General features: G+C 43.3%; 1 protein-coding gene across 9 annotated transcripts in view; it reads right to left on the reverse strand.

Moving 5' to 3' along the window:
• Nucleotides 1–4,953: 4,953 nt before the first annotated feature.
• mef2d (myocyte enhancer factor 2d) overlaps nucleotides 4,954–25,374 on the reverse strand; it is a 103,762-nt gene continuing 83,341 nt past the window's right edge. For 3 of the 9 annotated variants that reach the window (XM_071468209.1, XM_071468212.1, XM_071468211.1), the window contains exons 7-12: nucleotides 24,628–24,806; nucleotides 23,272–23,301; nucleotides 20,397–20,514; nucleotides 19,783–19,966; nucleotides 17,772–17,840; nucleotides 4,954–10,472 (exon numbers count right to left, since the gene is read on the reverse strand). In XM_071468209.1, the coding sequence (XP_071324310.1) occupies nucleotides 10,019–10,472; nucleotides 17,772–17,840; nucleotides 19,783–19,966; nucleotides 20,397–20,514; nucleotides 23,272–23,301; nucleotides 24,628–24,806 (1,034 nt within the window). In that variant the 3' untranslated portion in view covers nucleotides 4,954–10,018. The remainder of the gene's footprint in view (nucleotides 10,473–17,771; nucleotides 17,841–19,782; nucleotides 19,967–20,396; nucleotides 20,515–23,271; nucleotides 23,302–24,627; nucleotides 24,807–25,374) is intronic. The other 6 variants (XM_071468215.1, XM_071468216.1, XR_011686584.1 and 3 more) reach the window with 5 other exon arrangements.

Here is a 25,374-nt window from a genome sequence, read left to right on the forward strand (position 1 = left end):
TGGCGCCATGATTTTGTGCTACCAAATGTGTCCATTTCACAGGAATAAATAAGATTTAAGTCGAAATGCAGAAAAAGAAGAAACATTGCTGAAGGGTAACGCTTCACTGGTCGAACAGTGACCAATGGCTGTTGGCTGCTGTTTGATAACGTGGGGGGAGGTGTGTTTGTACTAGTCCATTAGGAGATACTTAAACCTTTTTGAGCTCTTTGTGGTAGTGCGTGCGCATGTGTGCTCTGGTGACCATCTGCCATCCGTCATCCATCCATTGATTTGCTCCTGGTGTGATTTCATGAATGATGGAGGAGCTGCAGAGCTGGGATGAGAAAGCAGGATCTCCACTGCGTTCCCCCACTTTACATCCTAATTACATCACATGAGCCATGAACGCACATGAGCTGTGAAAGAAAAGCACAAGTTAACATGTGGCACCACTGAGTAACAAGTCTGAATCTCTGATAGAGGCAACTAACATGTCGCACATAGCTTTTCATAGTTTTACTGGAGGTAGAGGTAAGACATGATGTCACAGAATCAAAGGCTTTATTACCTGAGGAACGTGTGCAGTATTTGAACTAGTGATCTCACTAAATGATACAGTATCATGAGTGTCATTTTCCACATGTTGGCCTGAGGATGGATGCTACAAGGATCACAAAGTGTTCAAAATGGAAACTTCCCAAATTTTTGTCTGTGAACATTCACAATCATCCAGGTCATGGTTAACCAAGAAAAGTTTAATTGAGTTGGTTGTAGAGACTTAAAGACATTTAATCTAATTTTCAAGAGGCTTCTTCAGAACTGAAAAAGTCAACTATCATCATCGGTCTACAGCCCAATCATTTGTCTTTTTGAAATTGAAATTTAACTTAAAGACTATCTCAGCACTACGCTGACCCTTCTCAGGTTTAAAGCTTTGCACCTTTGACCACACCTCAACAATGATGTCACTGTGTAGGCTACTGACACCCCCCTCTGTACATGTGAACATCGCCACAGCAGGTGAGACATTCAACCACTTTAGATCAGCAAAACCAAGATTTTTGTTTTTCCTTTAACCTGCATAAAACTTAAGATACTTTTTACTTGAGTACTTTTTCCTTGTTCCTCTGCAGGTCCTGTTCAGACAGGAGAGCAGGGTGGACTGAAGGTCTGGGTCTATTGGAAGATGCAGAGGAGTCACCTCTGACCACGATGAAAAAGTAGCTGGAATTCAGATCAACTTTGCCTTTTCCCTTGTGGGTCATTAGCTTCCTGTTGCAATCTGACAGGTGATCCACAACACAGCTAAAACTATTCACAACTTTTTTGCACTTCATGCCCCTCAGCCCCACCTGAACACTCTGTGTTGTCTAGTATCGTATCTGTCTCTGTGACTACAGGGCTTAAAGCATCTGACTGCATTACAACATTATCAGATCCTGCCTATCAAGTCATCGGTCAGCAGCCTGTATTAAAATAGAGCAGAGGTTGCACCGCGGTGTGCAATCTGTTAACGACAGCTGCAGCTGGGTTTAGGCCTGGCTCGTGAATAGAAAATAAAGACGCTAATCCTTCAAGAGAGCAATATTAGCAAAGGTTGTGACCTGGATGTTTGAGTTTCCAGTCATGTGTTTTATTATCGTCGAGGGCTGTTGCTGTGTCACACCCAATATGACAAAGTCAGATGTTCACTCACTCATCATTCAGGGCTTTATTTGATTTGATCTGAACGAGCAATTTGGCCCCTGACCTTTTGTCTCATCTAGGGGGGGTGATGGTTGGGTGAAGATGGTGAGCATTTCAAATCTACCCTTAGGCCGTAAGAGGGGCGGGAACAGTTTCTGGCCAATGATGAAATGTCCTTGAAGCAGCTCCAAAGATGCCAGAGTAAATGTCTTAATTCTGTATTATTAGTATTCAGTTACTGTTTGAAGGTTCTTACTGTTCTACTGTTGCAAATATTTGACTAAGCGACGAGACAACGTGAGGATTTTCCTGCTGAAACTATCAGGTATGTGAAAAGTGTGGAGCCCATTTCGATCAGAAAATGACCCTCGATACCCTTTAATACAGGGTTTAATTAATACAATCAGGTGCAGGGAAGGAGCTTTAAACTGTGCTGAGCTCCACCATCACTGACCAGTGTCATGTCACTGAACTGAGCTGCTATTTAACATTAAGCAGTTGTACATCGTTGTACTAAACCCTCAGAGAGGCTTCCAACGGGTTATGAATGAAACTTCAGGAAAAACAAACCTGTCTTCCATAAAATAGAATTTATGCATCATAATGAGAGTCAGTGATCAGATGTACATGGAGAGTGGGCAGAGGCAGAGGTGGGTTATTTCCTCTGCTGCTGTGTATCTGTGTGTGTCTGCCAGCAGATGCCCACACAGTGATCAAATTAGTGCGGAGAAATTAAGTTAGATAGGCCACACCCATGAAAACACAGGACACAAAGGAAGGCAAAGATGAAGACCATGAGTCACATCCTCTCCATCACTGCTCCGTTTCCGTCAGCAACCACGATCACAGCCCTTTATTCACACAAACTGCTGCTGTAAAATCAACAACTACAAAACAGGATGTGCTCAGTAACAGGACTATCTTCACACCGACCCTGCATCCTCAAGCTAATGCTAATTATAAGCTTTTAAAGATATTTACACTCACACTGAAAATAAAATTAGACACTTCAGTGGTTTTTTAGTCACAGTGAAGAAACTTTGACCCCTGATTTGAGGAAGATCACCCACTCAGCGGCAGGAAGTGGGCTGACTGTTTGACAAACAATGCCTGGACCATCCAGTTGGACGCTGACTGAGCCATATGAGTGTGTGTGTGTGTGGTTATTATTAGCATCCTGTTGAGCCAAGAGAGTGTGTCTGCCTGAGACGTGAGCCCAGCGGCTGCTGTGGACAAAGCAGCTGCCCCTGCCAGCTGACGGCCTGTGGTCACCGCCCTCATTTCTGGGAAGTTTGGGCGAACATTTGCACGAGCCGCCACCACCGACGTGACTTCTGTCTGCCAGCCTACACTGTGTTCTCACAAGTACATGAAGTATGTGGTCCGTACTTCTTCATTCACGCTGGGCTTGTGGCTCCAGCTTTAGAGTTTGCAATTAATGAAGGAAAACTTCACATTCCAGAGTTTGCTGAAACGTATTAATGTTGCAAGCAAGTGCTGAACGCAGTATTCATATCCTTGAATAAAATGAGCAATACTAACGTACTTAGAACTTAAATACTCCGATGTACACAGCCAACACTACATTAACATTCATGTGGAGTCATGTTTGTGTTGACCTGATGAAATCAAGGCCAATATTTTCCTTTTCAGTAGTTACATCTCATTTAAAACCACTAATTTTATCTGTTATTTCTACTGTTGAGAAATTCTTTTTTTGCATTTTATTTCATAAGATCTTATTCAGTTTTTAAACTAATCTGCAAAGTAAGCTGTAAGTATGGCTGACAAATAAATGTAATGAAGTAAAAAGTACTATATTTAGTGGTGTAGCACAGAATTTAAAAAATGAACTTTATCAAAATTTCACTTTAATAGAAAACGTGAGTAAATGTACTTGGTTATTTTCCAGTATCGGCCTCAGTACATCTCAAAGACGCATTTTTGATTCGAATCAGCAGAATGAACCAGTTCCTGCTCACTCACTGGTCGCCTCTGTCACTATTATCCGAGTGTAACATAAAAATGGACTTGGTGTGTTTGAAACGCTGGGGAAGTGCAGGTAATTATTTATCCTGTTTTGTTTCTCTGTAGGTGATTAAAGTTGACGTGCAGCGTTTTCCTATGATCACAAAAATAATTATTCTTAGCTGACACACACTGCGAAGCTTTGTTTAGCCATCATTGTTTGAGATGAAGGGTAATCGCTTCAGATAACAAGAGGAACTGTTTTCTTGTGATTTATCTCCAGGAAACAAGCTTGTTATAATTAAATGTATTAGGAAAATGTACTTTTTAAAAGCTATGTGTGTAGGTTGTGTTTTATTCAAAGCCTTTTTAGCTTAATGTTATTGTTTTTCTACTCTAGTCACTGTTCTTTCATTATATTGTTGTTTTTTGGAGGCAGAACTGCTTCACTTCAACCACAAGAACCTGTGTTGTTCCCTGCTCAAGTGCTCAAGCAAAGTATTAAAGCCCCTCCACCAGGGTAAGTCGAGTCAGTTCTGTTTACATATCTAAGAATCATAGATTTGTCTGTCAGCTGTAGCTCTGTCCCCTGAGCAGACAGATGGACGAGGAGGGGGAGGGGCACACTATTTCTCTTTTGAGGATCAATTGATGTATTTTATTGATCTGCACCTAAAGTGGCTTCATGTGTCAGTATCAGCTGAATGACTCCCATGTAAATATCATTCTTCAGTGCTGTACTTACTTTGCAAACTGGTTCCACTGAGGTAATTATTGACTTGCCGACTGGTCACCAATTAAAATGCATCTGCAGATTTATCTCCCAAAAAAAAAAAAGAAAATGTTACTGCAGTTCTCCCATCTGCAGCTCCACAAAACCACACCCACGGGTAAAAAAAAACAATATAAAAAAACACAGTTGTGAGCCTGTGTCTGCACTTGTTTCATTGAAACAGTGACACAAACGCTCAGTTTTTTTTTTTTTTGTTTGGTTTGGGGTTTTGAGAAATGAGCATTTAGACAAAAACCAAACTGTCTCAAACTGTTAAAAGCGAAGATTATTGGTTGAGGAAATTTGTGCATCTTCTTTGAATTAAGCTTTTCACACACAAATCAGATTAAAAAAAATAAAGAAATCACATTATAGGAGAAACAGCAGATTTAGCTGACACGTAGCTGATGTCTTGCCTCAGGGCTCTTTGGCAGCTTCACTGCACAACCACCAACACCAAGCATGAGAGTGACATCAAGTGGCGACAGTGTGGTGCTGCGGTCACAGCAGAGCAGAGAGACACAGTGAGGGACACAAACTCCAACTTGTCTGTAGGTCAACTTGTCTATTTAATATATAAAATACGGTAAAACATACGCAAAAAGGGGAGGAGGGTAAGAGGGGACCAATGGATACTTTGGTACAATAACAAACACTTTTTTTTTGTAAAAGCAGTATAGAATTTGTAATAACATATCAGTGCATACTTTATTTATGAAAATATACACAAATTGTATATCATTCTCCAAAAACAACAAAAAATTATCTTTACAACAAAAAGCAGACTAGCCGAACACAATATATTAGCTATAATTTATTTTAAACTTTTTTCAATTTAATTTTTTTTTCTTAAATGTATTTCTGTGTGATGTATATTTGTGTGGATATTACATTTTTATTTCCTATAACATGATTCACTCTTCTCTTGTTTTGAAACGCCCATGCATTGACATCATTGTGTCTGGTCAGAAATAAGTTAGACGTGTCACACTGCCCCACCACCCCCGCCCCACCCCACCCTAACCCGCCCACCACCCTCTTCATGTTACCATGTGTGGACTAAAGAGGTTTGTACATTGGACTCAAAGTTGCAGCATTGAAGCGGTTTTTGTCGCGGTCGACTCGTTCAGCGCCTCCGTCCATGGTCACACACGTACTAACATCACTACGCTTGTGTTGTGTTGTTTCATGTCATAAAAATCGTGCAACATTAGTAACACCCCTTTGTTGAAGAAAAAAAAAAAGAAAACAAATCCCAAAAAAAAGAGAAAAAAATATATTTATAGAATATTTTTATATAATAAAATAAAATCAAATTCCAAATAAAACAAGATGCCTAACCTACACAAAAACAAAAAAAAAGCAGATTTCTATATCATCATGACAGCGACCATCAGTGGCAGCTGTGGCGATGATGATAACAACAATAATAATAATAATATCAAATCTCAGAGAACAATTAAAACAGACTGTCACCAGCACAAATTAACACTGGAAAGTGAGTGAGACTGCTAAACATCATTGTACAGGAGGAAGTATTGTTTTTTTTTTTTCTGGGGGTTTTGGGGGGGGGGATTCTTAAAACTATTTCTCATCACGATTGTCTTTCTGTTCTGTGATTACAGCGACCCCTAGTGTTGTTTTAAAGAAGGTGTCAGTGCTTCCTCAGAGCTCCGGCTCCCCGACTGATACAGATCAGAGAACATTTGTTTCGTTTTTGGACGAACCTGTGGCTGAAGGCCTTAAACGTGGGGTCAAGGTTTTTTATTTTTTGTTCGAAGCTCAGGGCACAACAGTCTTAACAGTCAAAGTGTTTGCACTCGGGGGATTTATGTTCACTCTGCCACACGCTCAGAAAAGCAATATGGACTCAGACTTGTCAGAGGGTGGATGAGCATGTGTGGAGAGCGGCAGACAGAGAGAGAGAAAATAAGAGATGAAGTGAGAAGAGGATGATGGGAGTAGTGTGTGATGAGGCTGGGAGCAGAGGGAGGGGTGGGGGTGGGGGTGGGGGTGGGGGGTGGGGGGGTGTTACCCATGGAAATGACCCGAAAATAATTTGACTTGTTGTCGTTTCAGAGCTGACAACCGCTGTCTGGACGGAATAAACAGAAGAGGAGTGTGTAATGAAATGTGTATGTATGTATGTTTGTGTGTGTCTCCTTGAGATTAAGCTTCCGCAGGAGGAGGAAGGGGGGCGGGGGGTGTTGGGTGAGTGAGTGACGGGGGTGAGAGGGAGGTGAAGAGGGCTGCCCATGAGAAGGATGTGGTGGCTGGATGTGGTAAAACCCAAAGTCGACAAGTCTGCGTTGGATTTGGGAGGTAGTCATTAAGAGATCAAGACTCGTTCTGAAACCTCCGGCTTAGTGACAAGCGATATCCCAACTCTGCCTCCAAAGCTTTTAACAAGCAAATGGATGAAGGCTGAGAGTGCTTTTAGGAAAAATAAATACATAAATTTGCACTCTTGACCACTATGTTTTTAGAAATCTACCCACTAAAACCCCAAATCTCCCCCTTGCCACTTTTATAGTGTACAAAAAATGACATCCTTCACTGTTCTTTTACCTTCAGAGTCTTTTACCTCCGTAATAGTGAAGGAAAAGATCCTTTAAATACAGACACATGGCTTTTAATAAGAGGACAAGGTAAACCTCCAAAACAAGAAAGGGGGCGGGAGAAATCCTTGGCTCGCTCAATCATATTCTGTATCTGTGTGTGTGTGCTAGAGTTTGACTGATATGTTTGTGAGAGCTAATGCTGCAAATACTCTGATACGCCTAAAAATGACTTCATAATAAGTAGTGATTATATCTGTAAAAATCAATAACAATGAGCTCCAAAGTGTAATTCAGAACCTAATGGGAGGCGCGGCTCTCAGGTGGACGACAAAGTGATGAAATAAAGTTTGCAGTTCTTCACTGATCCTAAGCTTTACAGTGGAAGCAGCTGCTGTTGGCCGTGGAGGATAAAACTACCAAACTTTGACTTTTCGGTTGTTAATGTTTAATAGTCTGTGATTGGTCCTCCACAGATATTATTTTTAAAAACATTATAAAATGTTCATTAAACAGTCTATGTCATTAGTCTCTTTTAAAATGACAAATTATTTAATGAAGTTTTGAATAGATTTGCAAACTATTGTCTCCGCCTCCTCCAGCCACTCAAGTTGTTTACATCCATGTCTGTAGTGAAGGAATTTAAGGTATTTAAGTGTTTTACTATGATGACACAGTATAGTTGACCTTTGACCTTTTGGATATATTATGTCATCACTTCACAATTTTATTCTTTTAGACATTTGTTTGAAATTGCATCATACTAAGCGTATGAACTGAAGAACTGTGACCTCACAAAACATGTTTTGTGAGGTCACAGTGATGTTGACCTTTGACCTCTGATACACAATGTCTCTGGTCACAGCTGCCACCAGAGCAGAGGCATAAATATTGGATTCAGATCTTTAAATTGTACTTTTTGTTATTATATTTAGTTTTTCTCTCGGGGTTGGGGTCATACTTTGTCTCAGCATTGTTGACAGTTTCTGTTTTGTTTTCAAACTGAATTAAATCAATTCAACTTATTTCAGGCAGATAATGTACCACCAACAGAGGCTGTGCCTGGAGCTCTGATTGGTTGGTGTTTAGTAATAAATTATTTAAAATAAACTAAAAGAAAATAAAATTTGGAGGATTAAATTTTAAAAAGTGCAAAATTGTGTTTTGGTTAAGTTGCTGATGATTAGATTTTTAATCCAGCCAAATATATCAGTCCAACCCTAGTGTCTAGTGTGTGTGTGTGTGTGTGTGTGTGTGTTTGTCCATGGGTCAGGTGTGTTAAGGTGTCAGGGGGTTCAGGTAAAGTGCCCTCCATCAGTGACAGAGTCCGAACAATTGCTCACTCAAAACAGTCCAAGTCACCACGGCTACTACATCTTCCCTTCCTGCCTCTACAGCGCCCTCTCTTGGCTCGTGGACATATTACACTTTATATACACGCATAAATAAGAATTAAAAAAGGAGACCGAGCCACTGAGAATCAACCTGTTTGCTTTTTTTCTGTTTCGTTAAGGGATATCCTGCCGAATATATAGTTTATATACAATCCCTGTCGTCTGTCGTAGTCTCCTGCAGAGCTGCCCTTGCTACCGCCTGAAGCTGTTTAAATATATACTTGTATATGATCTACTTTTTTTTTTTTAACCTTCAAAACACCTTATCCCTGTCACACAAAAGCCACAAAGGTTACAGATTGCTTATATACATGGTACCTCACAATTCTCCCCTTTGAATATCAGCTATCTATTCAAAACATGAGTCGCTTCACAAAAATAATTTCTGCTGTGTGCATCGCAGGTGTGTTCAAGGATGAAATTGAGAATGAATATTTTTGCCCAAATCACTTTGTTACAAAAACAAAATAACAACCAGTTGAGGTAACAAACCCATATACACACACACACACACACACACACACACACACACACACACACACACACACACCAAACACACGGCGTTCTCAGCATCTGTAGTTGACACGATGTGGGCAAACCTGCGAGTATCTGCGTCATGTGTCGTTGAGCTGCTGCAGCTCGTCCCTGATTCAAAGAAAAGCAGTCTTTTACCTCGGCAACAAACCATGTTCCTCGTTTTACAGCTAGTCTGCACGGTTCAGATTAAATAAAAACCTGGGGGGGTCAGTCTCGTTACAGGGGTCAAAGCGCCGGCCTGCTGACGTAGTCGCCGGCTTGGCTGGGGAGGGAGGCAAGTTTTTCTTTTTAGTGTCTTCATATTCAAAACCGAAACAGATCCAAACTCTAAAGATCGACCGTCGAAACAGAAGGACAAAACTCTGCGGTTTAAAAAGAGCTAAACGGCCCGGCTCGTAGAAAACAAACAACAATCTACAGCGACAGCAACACAACCGTGGTTGGGCCGATGTGTACAAAGATGTGGACTCATTTGGTGGCACTGACTTGATACAGCGCTGTTGTGTTTGACCAAACCTACTGTGGATAAACAGACAGTAAGGACACAAGGGAGGGAGAATACCACCAGCCACTCACAAGAGATGGGGGGGAGGCCTGGCAGGTTTGTCTGCTCTGCCAGCAACTGTCAGGAGAAAAAGTCCAAGTGGCTGAATTTCGCCTTATAACGTCCACTGAGGCCTGATTTAAAAACTCATTCACTTCTATTCAAATACAGCTGAACAAAGTCCGTCATTGTCGTTACTCTGACAAACAGTCCCTGGTTCGGTGGCTTAACCCCTCAGGGTTCTGTGTGTGTGTGTGTGTGTGTGGGTGTGAAAGTACATTAGAGTTCAAATGTGTATGCACATTGTCATACAAGTGCGCGTCAGTGTCCACACGTGCAACATGAGAGTGTGTTCGCATGCTTGTGTGTGTGTGTGTGTGTGTGAGGTCAGAGTTTCCTGCGTGGACAGTCGGTTACAGGGTGGATTCGGGTATAATATGTGTGTGAGTGTGTGTGTATGCACAGGGAGGGAGATTGGGGGGGTGTTGGGGCTGGTGGGGGCATGTACACAAGCCACAAGTACACATCTTCGTCCTCCATCCTCCATCTGTCCATCCGTCCCTCTCTGCTCATCTCTTTATGTGACCCAGGCGTCCAGTCTCATTCTCTTGACATTGGTCCCGTCCTGCTCCTGGGGCTCGGCTGACGAGGGCCGCAGGAGGACCATGGTGGGCTGCTGGGCCCCGGCGCCGGCCTGGTGGTGGAAGTCCGGACCTCCAGCTCGACCCTGGGCGCCGTCGTCCCGGTCGCTGCCCTCGTACGAGCTGCCGTTGCTACTGAGGCTGTCGACGGGCGAGCGACCTTGACCTCCCGCTTCCAGGCGCAGGGTACCAGGATAGGCGATCGACACCAGACCTTGTCCCTGGACTTGACCCTGGCCCCCTCCGCCTCCACCTCCACCTCCCCCGCCGCCGCAGGTGGAGCTGGGGGTGCTGCGGTCGCGGTTTGGTGAGATGGGCTCTGACTTGATGTTGACGTTGGGGTTTGTGTTGACTGTCAGTGCGGCGCCCTGAGGTATGTGGCCCACCGGCCTGGAGAGGTGGAGGAAGAGAGAGAGAGAGAAGAGGACAGAGACATGGAAACAACAAGAGTTAGACCATCAACATAATCACGTACATGTTTCCAGAACCACTTGCATTTCCTTGAACATCACATGTCCTTCATTATACAACAGTTTGTAGGGATGAAACAGAGAGTTCAGCCAACACTGCAAAAAATTCAAAGAATGGTCGATGTCAAACGAATGCAGCACCATGTGCAGGTAAACAGAAGCTGGTCTTTTATTTTGATAAGCTAGCCATTCTCAGAGACAGTGCTGTAAACCAGGCACATGTAGGCTTGGCTGGACCTGAGCACATGGAGAACAAGGACACACAGAACAAGTAGGGACTACATTTAGGTCACATTAAAGCACAGTCCAGAAGCCATGCAACCGTTACATTTTGTATTTGGTTCATTCACATTTGCACAATTAAAAGCAAACCAGAGCTTGTAAAATAATAAGTCATATGAATAAGTCAGTTGCTTTGGAAACTTTCAACCTGACAGGTGAGAGGTTTTTCCAGCGTTCCTTGTACAAACACACATCTGTGCTGTAGCTTTCTGCCTGATATTCAAACCAAACCAGGTGTAGTTGATGGATGTGAGCATCAGTCCAGACACGGAGAGCTGTTCCCAGCATGACGAGCTGTTGGCCAGCAGAGTCAAACATCTGTCTGCTCTGTCTACCTTTTGTGTTTTGTGATTCTTTCCCATAGCTGCTTTAAATCCAGCCTCACTGCATCCTAGCTGAGAGGATCACGACTCAGACTTTTCCGTGACTGTGGAAATACTTGGTTCCACTTGAGTTTTAATGCCATTATCCTCACACACACCAAATAAAGCACCTGAGGCTGTGATTACACAGAACACCTTTTCCTGATGCTTAAACCCAGACACCCCCAGGTCTGCTGCTCTTAACAGAGCGATTAGGAAGTCAGAGAATACATGAGACGATGTCACTGACAAAAACTTGGAGCTGTCTAATTAGTGTTAGCTAGCTAACCTAATTATAAGATTTAACACCTGAGAGTTAGAGGTTCCTCTGCTTCCATCTCAAACAAGAGCAGCTCTGTGTGGATTTGTTATATTAAAAAATGTCTCCTTTAAAAGGCTGTTGTCTGCGTGTCGGATGCTGCTCTTTACGTACGGTATCTGTGTGATTTCAGACTGGTTATTGAACAACCCATCACCACCTGCACCATCAGACTGTCTCAGGAGAAGGTCCATGTTCCACCTCCGCCTAAAACAGCAAAGACCACAACACCCTGCGTTTCTGTCAGCATCTGCCTACGACACTGGTGAGACTGAGGTATCACATGTCTCTGTACAGGATAAACAGTTTGAGTAAAACATCCATGAGTTGGAAGGATTAATAAATGCTGATAAACTGCACAGAGTTGTACTATGAGGAACTTAATGTTTTCACAGCAAAATAACTTTTTATCCTCAGAACATGATTTCTGTGCACAGGCCCCGAGATGCTCGGGACAAAAATCATGCACCAAAAAGCTTACATCTGTGTCTCTACCTGCCACAAGTCTTTAATCAGTCCCTCCACCCTCACACTCAGCCGCCTCCGCCTCCTCCTGTTGGCTGGAGGCTGACTCGAACCTGTCACCCAGCCAGACACCGGCTGTTGACACTGCACTGTGGCTCGCTGCTTTGACAGTGTCGGCAGGATTTTTCTGACTGCGCTTCGCCCTCTCTCTCTCTCTCTTCCCCAGCTTGACACGGTGATCTGAATTTGAAGCCCCCAATTACTGTGTTTCGCCCCCCAGGTGTGTTCTAATATGTCATATCATGAGCCATCTGCAGCACTGTATCTCTAATATTCCCTCAATTACTGGCAGCCTGAGAAGGGGATTCAGATATCGCTCCTTCAGGTGATCTGGGTCTGCGGCTCTCAGAGCGCTCACTGTCCTCCTACGTCTGACACACACACTCCTGAACTCATACACTCCTGCTGTCTTACATACAAATGCTCCTTCCCTCCTGTACTCCCTCTCTCTCTCTCTCTCTCTCTCTCACACACACACACACACACACACACACATATATATATATAAATCCCTCAGCAGCGGTGAGCCTCACTGTGTCTCCCACTGTACCCACTTCATCAAACCTGTGTGTTGTGGCTCGGGCCGGTGCAGGTAGATGGATGGTGATGCCATTGTTATGGCGAGTGAAAACGGCCGAGTCAGCGGGCCGGTGACAGTGATGAAGGCGAGAACAGCGGGCTACCCACGAGCGCTAACAACACAGCCAGCACAGCCAGAAGCAGACACTTGGTTACAGTGTGGTGTGGCGAGTTACAGCCACGTTTCCCAGAATGCTCTGCTTTTCTGAGGAAACTGCAAAATAACTTGACCTCAATTAAATTCGAATCAGACACATTTCATCTGTACTTGTACTGTACATGATAAGTAAATTTGATCAGATTCCAGCCTCCTTAAGCACTACTCTGAACTGAGGAGATATAACTACAGAGCCATGTTCAACAGCTCACACTTCATTACATCATTCAGATGATACATGTTTTAACCTCAGTTCAAGGTCCCGTATTTTACATTTCTCTTCCTTCTGTCTTGTATTTGAAGTGATGACGTCCATAAGAAGATATATTTAAGGACCAAAAACAGCTGATTGTTTTCTGAGTGATGTAATAAAAATATAGCAGATTTTAGTTTAACACTCAGAGAAGCCAAATCCTTCAAGGTCCAGGTGGGTGGGGCTTGGGGCATGGCTGAGAGCAGTGAGTGCTTTGTTGTGACATCACAAAGTTCCAGAAGTCCTGACGGCTGGTTTTAAGGCTCAGTTTCTGAATACAGGCTGTGTGCATTTCTCTGTGGACTGAGGCTTTGATACTTTCACAGTATTAATATAGAACCTAGACCTGCTTTATAATCAAAACACATGGACATCTACCTTTAGACTGGATGGAGCTTTAAAACTTTTGGCCAAATACAGCGTTAAGTCTTTTAATTTGTTGCTTTAACTTTAATGTCATCATTTAACATTCGACCACTGGACTGCTGACACTGACATATATGAACATGTAATATATACTCGTGTCCTTTTGGTCAGCTGAACCCACTGTTGTAAAAATAATACATAACCATGGCAGAGTATAAAACTCTGTGAAAACTTTATGCCCACATTCATCACAAGGATCAATGTTTAAATTTGTTAGAAGATGTTTAAATTTAGATGAACTCTCTCCCCAGAAGAGGGGTTAAAAAGAAATTCTCTAAAATACTGTGTGTCTTACATGTTTAGTTTTGTTCTAATTCTCAATATACTCTCATTAAATTGTTTTACTTGCTGTCTCTTACTCCTGTCACTGGCCCATCTGCCCCTCAGGAATAATTCGTGTTCATCTTTTTTTTTTTTTTTTCATAGTGAATATTTGTTATTTTCAGCAGTAAAGTTTACTGTTGAAGTTTTCAAACTGAGCTGAGGTTCCTCTGTGCAGCAGGAATTCTGGGAAAGCAGCGCGCTGCAGCCGTGTGACTGAAGTGTAGAAAGTACAGTACCAGCAGAGGCCCTCCTCCCTGCCAAAGAGCAAGTTGGACTGAGAGGCCAAGCTGTGGAGGGAGGTGGAAAAAGAGACAAGCAAGTTTAAAAAAAAAAAAAAAAGAAAAGCTTAACAGCAGGGAAACAGTGGGACGGAAGCGAGTCAGGGTCAGTCCAGACAAGGCTATAAGAAAAAAAACAAAAGGCCCAACAGCTGCTTCAGTCACACTGTGATGTTGTTAGAGAGCTGGCTACAGCAGGAAGTGTTAAAGCCTGTGCTGACACAAAACTGATGCTCGTCCACACGCAATGCACTTTTACAGTCGGCAACAATAAACCTGAAATCTTTGGCTTTTCTAAAACTGTCATTAAAGGAATATACTACAGTGTATAACAGTGTATTTGGCTATTAGTTGTCCCATTATTTGATCTGCTCATATTTACTGGTTTAACCTACTATTACTCCACTCCTGTTTGTCTGATGCATTGGGAATGAATGAATTTCCCACTTTTTTCCCTCTTAGCCATAATTGAATTCCTGTCTTTTATGTGAGAATTTACTGGAGCTGAAATCATCATCTGTTGTAAGAATCCGACATGATGGGACCATCTGATGACAACAATCATCCTGGTATTTTTAGTGATATTTGATACCCAGCTCTTGACAGCTGCATGCACTTTGCTTTTTACCAGGAACCATCATTAACATGTGACCATCATCTATAACTTTAATCAGTAAACAGGTTGTAGCTTGGTGCTAAATAGAACTTAAGAATGATTTTTATCTTCCATGTAGCAGGAAGCTTAATGGAGCTGCTGCTGCTTTGTACACTGCGTTTTGTAATCTGTAGTCTGGGAAAACACTGATTCGTCTGTGGAGGTTTTACTGAACAGCCTCTGATAGCATGTGTGCATTGTGCCCTGCCGACAAACAGTGTGTCCTGTGAGCAATTTAGCAATGTGTGCACTGTCTGCAACTATTTTTTTTCTTCTTAAACTACAGCTGAGAGAAAGCTAAGAGAAGCAGGAGAGAGACAGGCTGAGAGAGACGAAGTGAACAAGGAAACAGCTTCAGCCACCAATAAAACATTTTATCCAGTCCGCACAGATAGATTTGTAGCTTCGTAAATGGATGAAACAAAGGGACAAAACAACAGTGATGCACCAGCGGACGATGTCCCTAAAAGTTGTTCAGTTCATTTCCTGCGTAAGTGTCCCAAACATCAAACTGCGTCCTGAGAGAACTTCTCTATAAACACACACGTCCGAGCTGAAAGCGAAGCTCTGCAGGGAGGTGTTCAGGGGCCAGCCGTGACATTAACATTTAGATTAGGCAGTGACGAGGAGAAGATGAGAGTCAACAGGTGTACGGCGAATTAAACTGGGCCTGACAAAAGAGCAGGAAATAAGCAGATAGATGGAAGCAGCGGAAGAAGAATGATTAAAAATGGGGATGAGAGAAGCTGAGATGACAGGAATCATTTCCTCGTGGAGCCTGTGGCGAGGAGAAGCGTGGACGACAGTGAAGGCAAGGCCGGCTGCCAAACCGTCAGTCATGGTTTGATTGGGAGGGCTTGTTCGCTTGCTGTGAGGCCGCGCTGCGATGAAATCAAAAACAAACCGGAGCAGTCTGGGCTGCAGCAGCGCTCAAATCTGCTCATGCTGTCCTAGGACGGCACGATTTTCCGTTCTGCCGAGAGAACAGTTTGGTGTGCTGGGAGAGCTTCCCACGTTTCTGTGGTGCTCGCTTGTTTTCAGTGACAGTTGTTCTGTCATTCTGATCCCACACACACACACACACACACACACACACACACACACACACACACACACACACACACACACACGGTAAACCCGCCTGGTGTCAGACCTGAAGAAACTGAATCTCTGCCAGTCGACATCTGGGCTGCACAGTTATGAATCAATTTAAAACCCTGCTTATTCAACAGAATCAGGATTATTGTTCCTAGGAATGTCTTGGCTACTTTAAAGCACAACAGACATTCTGATTAAAATCTTCTACTACTCTCAATTAGGGATGCAACTAATGATTTTTGGCATTAACAGTTAATCTACAAACTGCTTTCACTGTTCATTGTTGGTCTTTGATGACGTCTTCAAACGTCTCGTTTTGTCCAAGGCCCAGTATCATTTATCATCACAGAGAACTAAGAAAACCACAAACCACATTCACATCATTAGAAGCTGAAATCAGGGAATTAAAAAAAATAAACAGTTCATTGATCATTATTATCATCAAAATAGTTTCAGTCTGTCAGGCTGTAAATTTAGATTCACTTGTCCCACCATTAAGACTTGGTTTACAAGCGTTGTCTAAATACAACATGGAAATATATATATATATGAAAGTGAATATCTGTGATAATGTATTAGTCTGTAATTTAGTAATGAAACATCTAAGTTTAAGTCATTTATCAAGCAAAAACACAGAACGTTCACTTGTCTGATCTTCTCAGATTTAGTTTATGTTGGATTTTGGATGAAATGACCTATTTTAAGATGTTGTTTTGGACACTTGAGATATTTTTTTAAATTTTTAAATTCAAAGCTTAAATGATAAATGAATGAATCAATAACAAAAATGACCATGAGCTGTGGCCCTACAGTAGTGAGTCTTCTGATACTGGTGCTCTGACTAGAACTCGATGTCGCCCTCAGCTCAGAAACAGTGGTCGAACTGTTACTCTGACGGGGAGCGTGAGTGAGCGCTGGCTGAGTGGTTTAACGGGTCTGTTTGCTGAAGGATTTCAGACAATCTGGACGACCATTTGTTAACATTTACACGGCGAAGCGGAGTTCTGCTGTGTATCAGCTGGTGGTGAGTGTTAACTATATTCTGCCTTTTCCAAAGATGCTCAGCCCCCTGGAGCCACAGCTGTTGTCGTACAATAACAAACAACCTATTATCATATTTTCATGGACAATTTTCAGACAGAGAAACAAGTAGCAGTCTCTGGGCTAACAGCTGCTGTTATTCTAAGTGTCTTTCTGAACACATTTCTATTATTATTAATTTTATTTGTGGTGGAGATTCTGGGCAGCTGGACAATCTCTGGTAGCTGTGATGGTCCTAAACAAAAGGATATGAGTATTAGAGATCAGACCTAAGACTGTTGCTAATTATTTACTGATCATCAAATACCAAACTGTGTTATCTAAATCTAAATCTTAACAAGTGGCTCTGACAGCTGAGCTACATCTAAATTATTCTCTTTAGTCATGCCACTGCAGGCGTTTCATGTATGAGGCACTGAAGCTCATGTGTGGCTGTCACCTGAGAGTGACGGCTCACGCAGTAAGCATGACAGTGGTGCACAGCTGTGCACTGGTTCAGTGTTTGGGACTGAAAGCAGCTCCCAGAGACTCCTTTTATACCAGCACCTAACGAGGTGCAGTCACTGTCTCACTCCGACATCGTCCTCTGTGTTGGTGACACTTCCAAAGAGCTTCAGATCTCAGCTCTGAGGTGGCACCAAAACCAGTAAACTGATCATCTGGAGTTAAAAAAAGGGCTTTTTCTTCAAGCTAAAGGAGCAATGAAGTACAGACACAGCAAAGCAACAACTTGCATCACATCCAACATACAAATGGAAACACACAATGGTTTGATATCATGTTTGTCATGTGTCTGCATCTGTTGTGTCATTTCTTTGGGTTATTTCGGCTCAGACCTGAGCCTGCGAGCAGCATCATGACTAGACAGATAAAAAGGCATGGCAGAGCTGCGCAGCGCTAGATGCTATCGTGTCATTCACCTCAGGTTAGCAGCAAAATTGGAGATGCAGTTAACCATCTCCGCATTCTGTTTCTCTGCACCCCACATGCTGTGGAGAAAAAAGGGGGGGGGGGGGAGGACAAAACAAGAGGCGGTTACAAGCTGCTCCCCCATCTGAAGGTTAGCCTAACACAGCCAGACTGGTCACACAAAGATTTAGCACTAAATGCTAAACACAAACGGGACTGATGGGACTCCGTTAGCTTCATCGGCATAAACCTGTGTCTTACTTTGACTTGATTACAGATGCAGTATTTTAGGCAGCTCTCACCTATGTTACTGTACCAACAGAGAGCAGGCAAAATAGTGTAAACAGCTCACTGTCAAGGACTTAAACTCTGAGGTAACTTTCTGACAGAAACACTGATAAATTTGAGTTATATGACCAATAATCAGAATTTGTCAGCAAGGACAAACTGTTTTTTAAAATTGCAGAAATATGTGTAGAAGAAAATCTCCGGGGAAATGATCTGTCAAATAGAAGAGACAGACAAAGTCTCTCTTATGGTCCACGTCTCTAATAAGACTGTGGAGGGAATTACCTGCTACAGAGCTCACATCCCTTTTTGAGATATGTTTTCATTATTTCATCTGTATTAAGAGATGCTGTGCAGACTGAACTGTGCCTCCACTGATGTTTAAGAGAAGCTTGAGTCGACCGTCACTATGTGACTTCAGAAGTGTGAAGTTGAGTAACTACCACAGGATAAACCAGGTGTTTATGGTCCTGCACAGCCACACAGGTGTTTCCAGTTCTTCAGGTTCTCATGCTCATGTGGGAGTTAATGTGTGTGAACCTGGGGTAAACTAGTGTCCCAGTGTACACCCCCGTGTAGCAAATGAATTTTGACATCTTTTCACCATTTAGATTTCAAATATGTGATCGTCAAAATAAAACCGACAAGACCACAAAATGTATTTTGAGGTTTCTGTGAGGCCCACCAGGAGAACAGGCTCATTATTATCTAAATCTAATATTTGTCATTGCCAAAAAGGTTCACATCACAGCTGCAATGATTAGTCAACTGAAATTAAATCAATTTGTAACTATTTTGAGAATTGATTAATCGTTTCTGTCATTTTTCAAGCAAAATGCCAAAAGTTCCAGGTTCTGATGTGAGAATTTCTCACTCTTATGTCACAGTAAAGTGAATATTTGGGGTTTTAGACAAAACTTGTTTGATGACATCGTGAAGGGAATTTTTCATAGTTTAACAATAAATCAAGAAAGTAATCAGACAGTTGAAGTTGTACAATAGTATACTGTGTCCTCCTGTTTTTGCAAGTTTTTAAGTCTGAATTGACGAGGCTGTGAGTACAGAGGGAGGCCTGTAGTCCTGAGGACGGGAAACTGAGACTGAAACACCTGTGTGGGTGGGCCATGGGTGCAGGAGCGAGCTCAGACTCTGTTAGTAGCCGGAACGACAGGGACTTTGAAGCTGGGTGACAACAGAGGAAACTTGCCAAAGCTAACCAGAGGGGCAGTTTGGGGGAACTAAGACTGACCAGGTGGGCACCTGAGCTAACCACCTGACTGAAGCTGAAGGTGAAACCTTTTTCGAGGATGTGAATCAGTCCAGCTTGAACCATCTCAAACACTGTGTCTCTGTGCTGGATAACACACCGAGCAGCGTAGCCTCTCTCTCTCCGTGAGCTAAATCAGAGTCAGAGACTCCAGCGGGAGTCAGAGCTGGGTGTGTGTGGGTGTGTGTGTGTCTGTGTGTGTCTGTGTGTGTCTGTGTGTGTGTGTGTGTGTGTGGGAAAGGGGGAGGTATCTAGGTCACCACAAAGATGAATCAACCACAGCTTGGGTGATGCTACAGCTTCAAAGATGCTTTAAGTGTTTTCTGTGCATTTGCTTTGGCTGGTGTACCGAATCAGCTGACACACACGATGCTACTGGTCGGCTGTTTAAGGGCAAAGGTCAAAGGTCGGGACACTGGCAAATCAATCTCATGTATGAGTTTGTTCTGGAAGAAAAAGGAGCTTACACCAAGTTACTGAGCGACGCCAAGCTCAGCTGCTGTGGCTGTTGCTGCTGCTGCTGCTGCTGCTGTTGTTGTTGTTGCTGGGAGACTGCTGGTTGCTGTTGCCAAGCAGCCATGTTGCCAGGCACCAGCCCTGGTGGTGTGAACGTCTGGAGCGCTGTGAGATCTGCACTCGTCAGCTGGTACTCTGAGATTGAGGGATGGAGGGAGAGGCACAAGGGAGGGTGGGAGACAGAGAAAGGAGGTAGAGAGGCAGAGGAGGGGAGGGGGTGTTGTTTTACATCATACAACTTTCTGGTCCATCAATATTAATCACAGCTAATCCATATTAATGAAGACCTTTGAAGTGGAAACATTCCAGAAGCTCTCACACAATGAACAAAGTGAATATTCATATGGTTTGTGGCGTCACACTGTGAGGTTTTCAACTTCTACATGACACAAGATTTTCATGACATAATGCAAACTGTATCTGATCTTATATCTTTTCCAGATTTTTTAAATTCAGTCCCAGGTTGCAGTCGCTCTCTTCCTGTCCGAGTGTAAACAGACAGATTCAGGTTGGGCTGCTGTCCTGTCTCTCTGCAGGGGTGATGGTGCCGCCTTCGCTGTCTTACCGGTGTTGTAGGCCGTCTGCATGCCGGAGAAGGGCGCTAGGAGACTGGGTGTTGCCACGGAGACCACTGGGGTGGTGAGCGGCTGTGCCACCTGGGATCCGCCTAGCCGCTGAGCATTCTGGGAAGACAGAGAGATGGACAGAGGAAGATGAATATTGGGAGGCTGGAAGTGAAGAGAGGTGATTGCTGCTGCAGTGGATCTAAAAAGGCCTTGAGGGGGCAGAGGGTTTTCTAGGGGGTCTCTCCAGCTATATGAAGGATAGTTTGATTTTTATGAGAATTTGATCTAAAAACCACACTCTGCATCTCCTCTGTGTACAGTGGAGTTAAAGCTAAAACTTTGGCACTGTTGTGATTTTATCCGAAAAGTTTTTGGTGTTAGGAACCGAAGGAATTCTGGTTTCCATCCTCAGCATTTGAAAACTCTGTAACTGTAAAAATATTCTTGCGGGAGATGCTGAAACCTCCACGTCAGATTTACAACCCAGCTCTTTCTTCACTGGATCTTTGAATCCAGCGCTGCGACTCCCGTGTCGTGAGAAAACCTGGTCCGAGTCCACGACTAATCGTGTGTTTTTCTCCTTATAAGGGCTGAGAGTGAGGAGTTCATGGCACATGACTTCATCCATTTTCGACATCAATAATGATAATGGTTAGCATGTGCTCTCCGCTGCACAGCAGAGTGGATGCAGAGACCTTGTAATGTGACCGAGAACAATTTAATTAGACTGTTACTACTGAAATATTTCACTGTAAACAGCTTGTTCTGATTCTGGTTGGAACAAAAACAAAACACATTATCAGAGATTTAATTGTACCCTCTGCTTCACAGAGCAGTAGCGCAGCAGCTCTGATTAACTCGGATTGTTGGCAGACTAAACAAAGACGAATAATAACTAACTAAATAACCTTAATAACTGAAGTCTGATATATTAAACTGTTCCATCACTTCTCTGCCTGTGTGGAGCAGAGGGAGGTTCTTTATTCATCGTGCCACAGACTGTGAGAGGATCCAAGCACCTCAGTTCTCTCCGAGGCGTTTAACTTTTCTGTGACACTTTAACATCAGGCGTGCGAGATGAGAAGTGTCTCGCATCTTAAGGTGGCGTTGGCACGGCAACGCTGTCGCCAGGGCCGGGTGCTCGTGTTATATAGCGTCACGGTGGAAGGTGTTATGAGAGGCATCGCTGTGCTGGAGAATCATGCTGACAGGAACACATGCATCGACAAGGCTGACAGAGGAAGGACGAGTGGAGATGAGTGTGTGCGTGGGGGTGGGGGTGTGTTTGTGTGTGTGTGTAAGGTTGTGTTTGTCTTGAAAAAGTATGTGCGGAAATGTGTGCAGAGGTATGTGAGGAATGAATACACAATGTGAGGTGTGTGTTTGTTCTGGGGTGTGTGTGTATATTTATGCAGAGGAATATGCATGAACACATGTCAGCATGCATGCGTGCGTGCGTGTGTGTGTGTGTGTGAAGGGCTGAAGGGGTCAGCGTGTCAGACTCCAACATGTCTGTCTGTGCTCCACATTGGAGGCTTGCTGATCTTTCTTCACTCTCAGATGAAACCAAACATGCACATGCTGAGCAGCTCTCGCACACAGCCGACAGTCAGCTGGTCGCTCCGGTTCCCTCAGTGGTTCCCCTCCAGTGTAGCACAAATGTTACTTTAAGCTGGACTCTAATGCACCATTAATATTCTATTGATTCTTCTCAATTTGCTTTTTTTTAATTTAATTTTTTTATCTCTTCTAAAATGTTTTACAACACTGTTTTGCTTCTAAGACAATAAACATCTGTCCAACAGAGACTGGATGATGGAGATTTCTGATATGAAGCTGTGAAAATTTCAGATTCAATGCATTTTGGTCTAAAAGGACCAAAGCATCATGTGGTAAAAGGAAAAACTTCTCTTCAACAAGGGTTCAGGATTTGATTCCCACTAAACCTACTCGTGTATAAAACACACTTGTGGTACTCAGAGCTGTTTGTAAAAGTCAAAGTCAAGTCTTGAGGAAAGAGTTGGGACTTTTTTTCCGAGGGGGTGGGGTATATTTGCTAATTCACTTTCTTGATGATGGGTGGATTTGACTAGCTGTCCCTTCCTGTTTCAGGTCTGTATGCTAAGCTAACATGGTAGCTTATTATTGCTGCTGTGGTAGCTTCATATTTACCATAAAGACATGAGAGTGGTATCAGCCTTCTCAACTGATTCTCTTAATTTAATAAAGTCTTCAAAAGCAAACTGCAGATCTGTCAGCTCAGAGTGACGCTTAAATAATGAAGATTTTGATTTTAAAACTGTTGTTGGCTGTTAAGTGTTTTTATAAAGATGTTAGTGTCCATCGTCCACCTTCTCAAAATGGATACCTTCCCAAGGTCTGATGATATCGAGCTGTTGGTTTGAATGGACTTGTTGTGAGTCACTTTGGCCAATAGAGTTGTAATGTCATGTAAAAGGCCTGATAATTATATATGAGCTAAGTGGCCATGTAAGTTCCTGCCTGTCTGTTTTATTCTGTATCGTTCCGGACTTGAAGAGTCAAATCTCTCTCGACTTGAGTCTACAGCTCTGATGGGAAATAAAAACAGGTGAAGCTATGAGAGTCCAGCCTGCAGTGAACCACATGGAACCTTCCATGAACCAGGTCAACCAGGTGATGAGTCCTCTGTGTGTGAGCTGCTGTGATGCTCTGAGTTCACCGTGTGCTCTGACGTTCTCACGGTTTTACTTCTACTCTCGTCACAGCACCAGTGCCACCGAGTCGACCCTGATGGGAGGGGCATTTGCTGACGGTGTCACACTCATGCTCAGTGAGATCACACAGAGATTGACACCACATCCTCGAGGCTAAAAAGTCTAGAAGTCTATTCACCTCACTCACCAACTCCAGCTCTTCCTCTGTCTGCCCCGGCCGGTGGAGGAGGGGAGGGGGGAGTGAAAAACAGAGGACGGTTACGTTTCTACAACAACTAACTGCAGTTAAATACAAACATCATTAAAAAGAACTTCATCTAAAGCCCAGTCAACAGTTTGGTGTTGAATGATGCCTGTAGTTATACTTTTTCATGTGTTAGTGAAAACAGTCGAACTCCTCAGAGATGAAGTCAGAGAGCAGCCGAGCTGATCGATGGCTGAGTGGAAGAGAACGACTGGATCCAGATGTTGAATTGCACAAAGAATGTTCCTTCTGATTTCTGATGTTGCAGAAATGAGGAGGAACATTTAGAGAAGCTGGAGCAGGTTCTTAACTCCTGTTCCTAAACTGGAGCTGATCATGTTCTGTATAATGAAGATCTTAACCTTTGATAAATCTAATGTAACTCTGTGCTCAAGTTTCAGGCACTTTAGATTCTCTCTCTTCATTGTGCAATACTATCAGGGAGGCTTCTGATTGGTTCCATATTCATTCAACAGAACGACAACAACGCCAAAACCTACAGTCATAAAGAGAGTCAAGCTCTGTATACTAATACAGTAAAAGGGCAGTTTGACATGGGGGTGCAGAGTTTCTAGGCTTGGGCTATTTCCAAAATTAATATCCTGATACAGCCCAGCCTGAATTATGAAAAATATTGCATATGAAGGGAATATTGTGATATTTGATATTATTATTAAGAGTTCCAAGTCAAATTTACTAAAGTGCTCATTTAAACTTGATGAATGCCACCAACAGTTTCCCTTTGGAGAGGGTGGGTGGGTGGGTGGTCGTGTTACTGCAGCTAACAACGCTGTCATCACAAAGCTGTGCTGTGACAGAAATAAAGACAGAACGGTTGCTAAAACAAAGAGCTCCATAATTACAAAGAGAGTTGGTCGAGGGGACGTCACAGTCATAGAAATGTGATTCATGATATTTCACTGTCGACTGCAACACAGGCTCTTTCCCGGGACAGTGACGCATTAAGACCCTGAGGCAGCTATTAAAGGCGGACAGCTACAGCATCCTGTTACTGCTATTTAACCGAGGTAACAGTTATAATTCTCTAATGTGGAGAGAGACTGTGCCACTTCTCTTCAAATGAATGCTTCTCATTTTACTGACCAGGCTTTAATCAGACACGTGGTCTTTAGACTGTCAGGAACTTGCCAATGACTGTCGACTGATTTTAAGTCAAACTGTCATCATCCCGCTCGGTTCTGACTTCATATTACATCCCGTCCCCTGTGAGTTTGGACCCATCCTTTGTTTGTCCCTGTGTGGCTGCTGTAGCCCCCCCGCTCTCCTCACCAGCTGCATCAGGCTCTTGCCACTCTGCGAGGTGATGACCCTGAGGTCCGGCTTGCGGCTGTTGACCATCTGAGGGCTGGGTGGAGGCGGAGACTTAGCCGGGACTACTTTCCCCAGGCTGTTGCCGTTGGATACGGAGAGGAGGCCCGGGGAGGCCCTGGCACTGATGTAGCCGTTAGCTGGAGAGAGACAGAGGGAAACAGAGTGAGGAGGGAGGGACAGAGGAGGGTGTGTGCTTGTCTGTTTTCATGTTTTTAGTGTTTGTATCTATCTGTGAACTCTGTCTGTAAATGTCTGCCTGGGTGTGTACATTCAGCTCTTTGTGTGTGTGTGTGTGTGTGTGTGTGTGTGTTCTCATTAGCGAGTTGGATCGCTCTGTCGCACCACATGCTCCTCATCATTTCTGCAGCTCAAACAGTGTTTGTTGGCGGCGCTCTGATTTCTGCAGCTCCTTAACATCAAAAGCGTGTCACGCTCTCTCCAGAACTGTTTTATTTGCACTCTCTCTACGTCTTCCCTCTTTTGTTTCAGTCGTCTCGGTGCTTGATGAAAACAAACACACACAATTGTCCCTGGACTCTTTCCATCCTACACTGCAAAAAATATCCTCCTTATGGAGACAGTGTGGACTGGTATTAAACCACTGAGTCTTGTTTTCTTATAATGAAAAATGTAGTGACATTATTTCAACATGCTTTGAATATATCATAGTTATTAAAGTTCATTTCCCATCTGTACCTGCATGAC

This window comes from Trachinotus anak, unplaced genomic scaffold, assembly GCF_046630095.1.
Source record: "Trachinotus anak isolate AG129_WGS33_773 ecotype Australia unplaced genomic scaffold, CSIRO_AGI_Tana_v1 ptg000032l, whole genome shotgun sequence".
NCBI classification, from domain to species: Eukaryota; Metazoa; Chordata; class Actinopteri; order Carangiformes; family Carangidae; genus Trachinotus; species Trachinotus anak.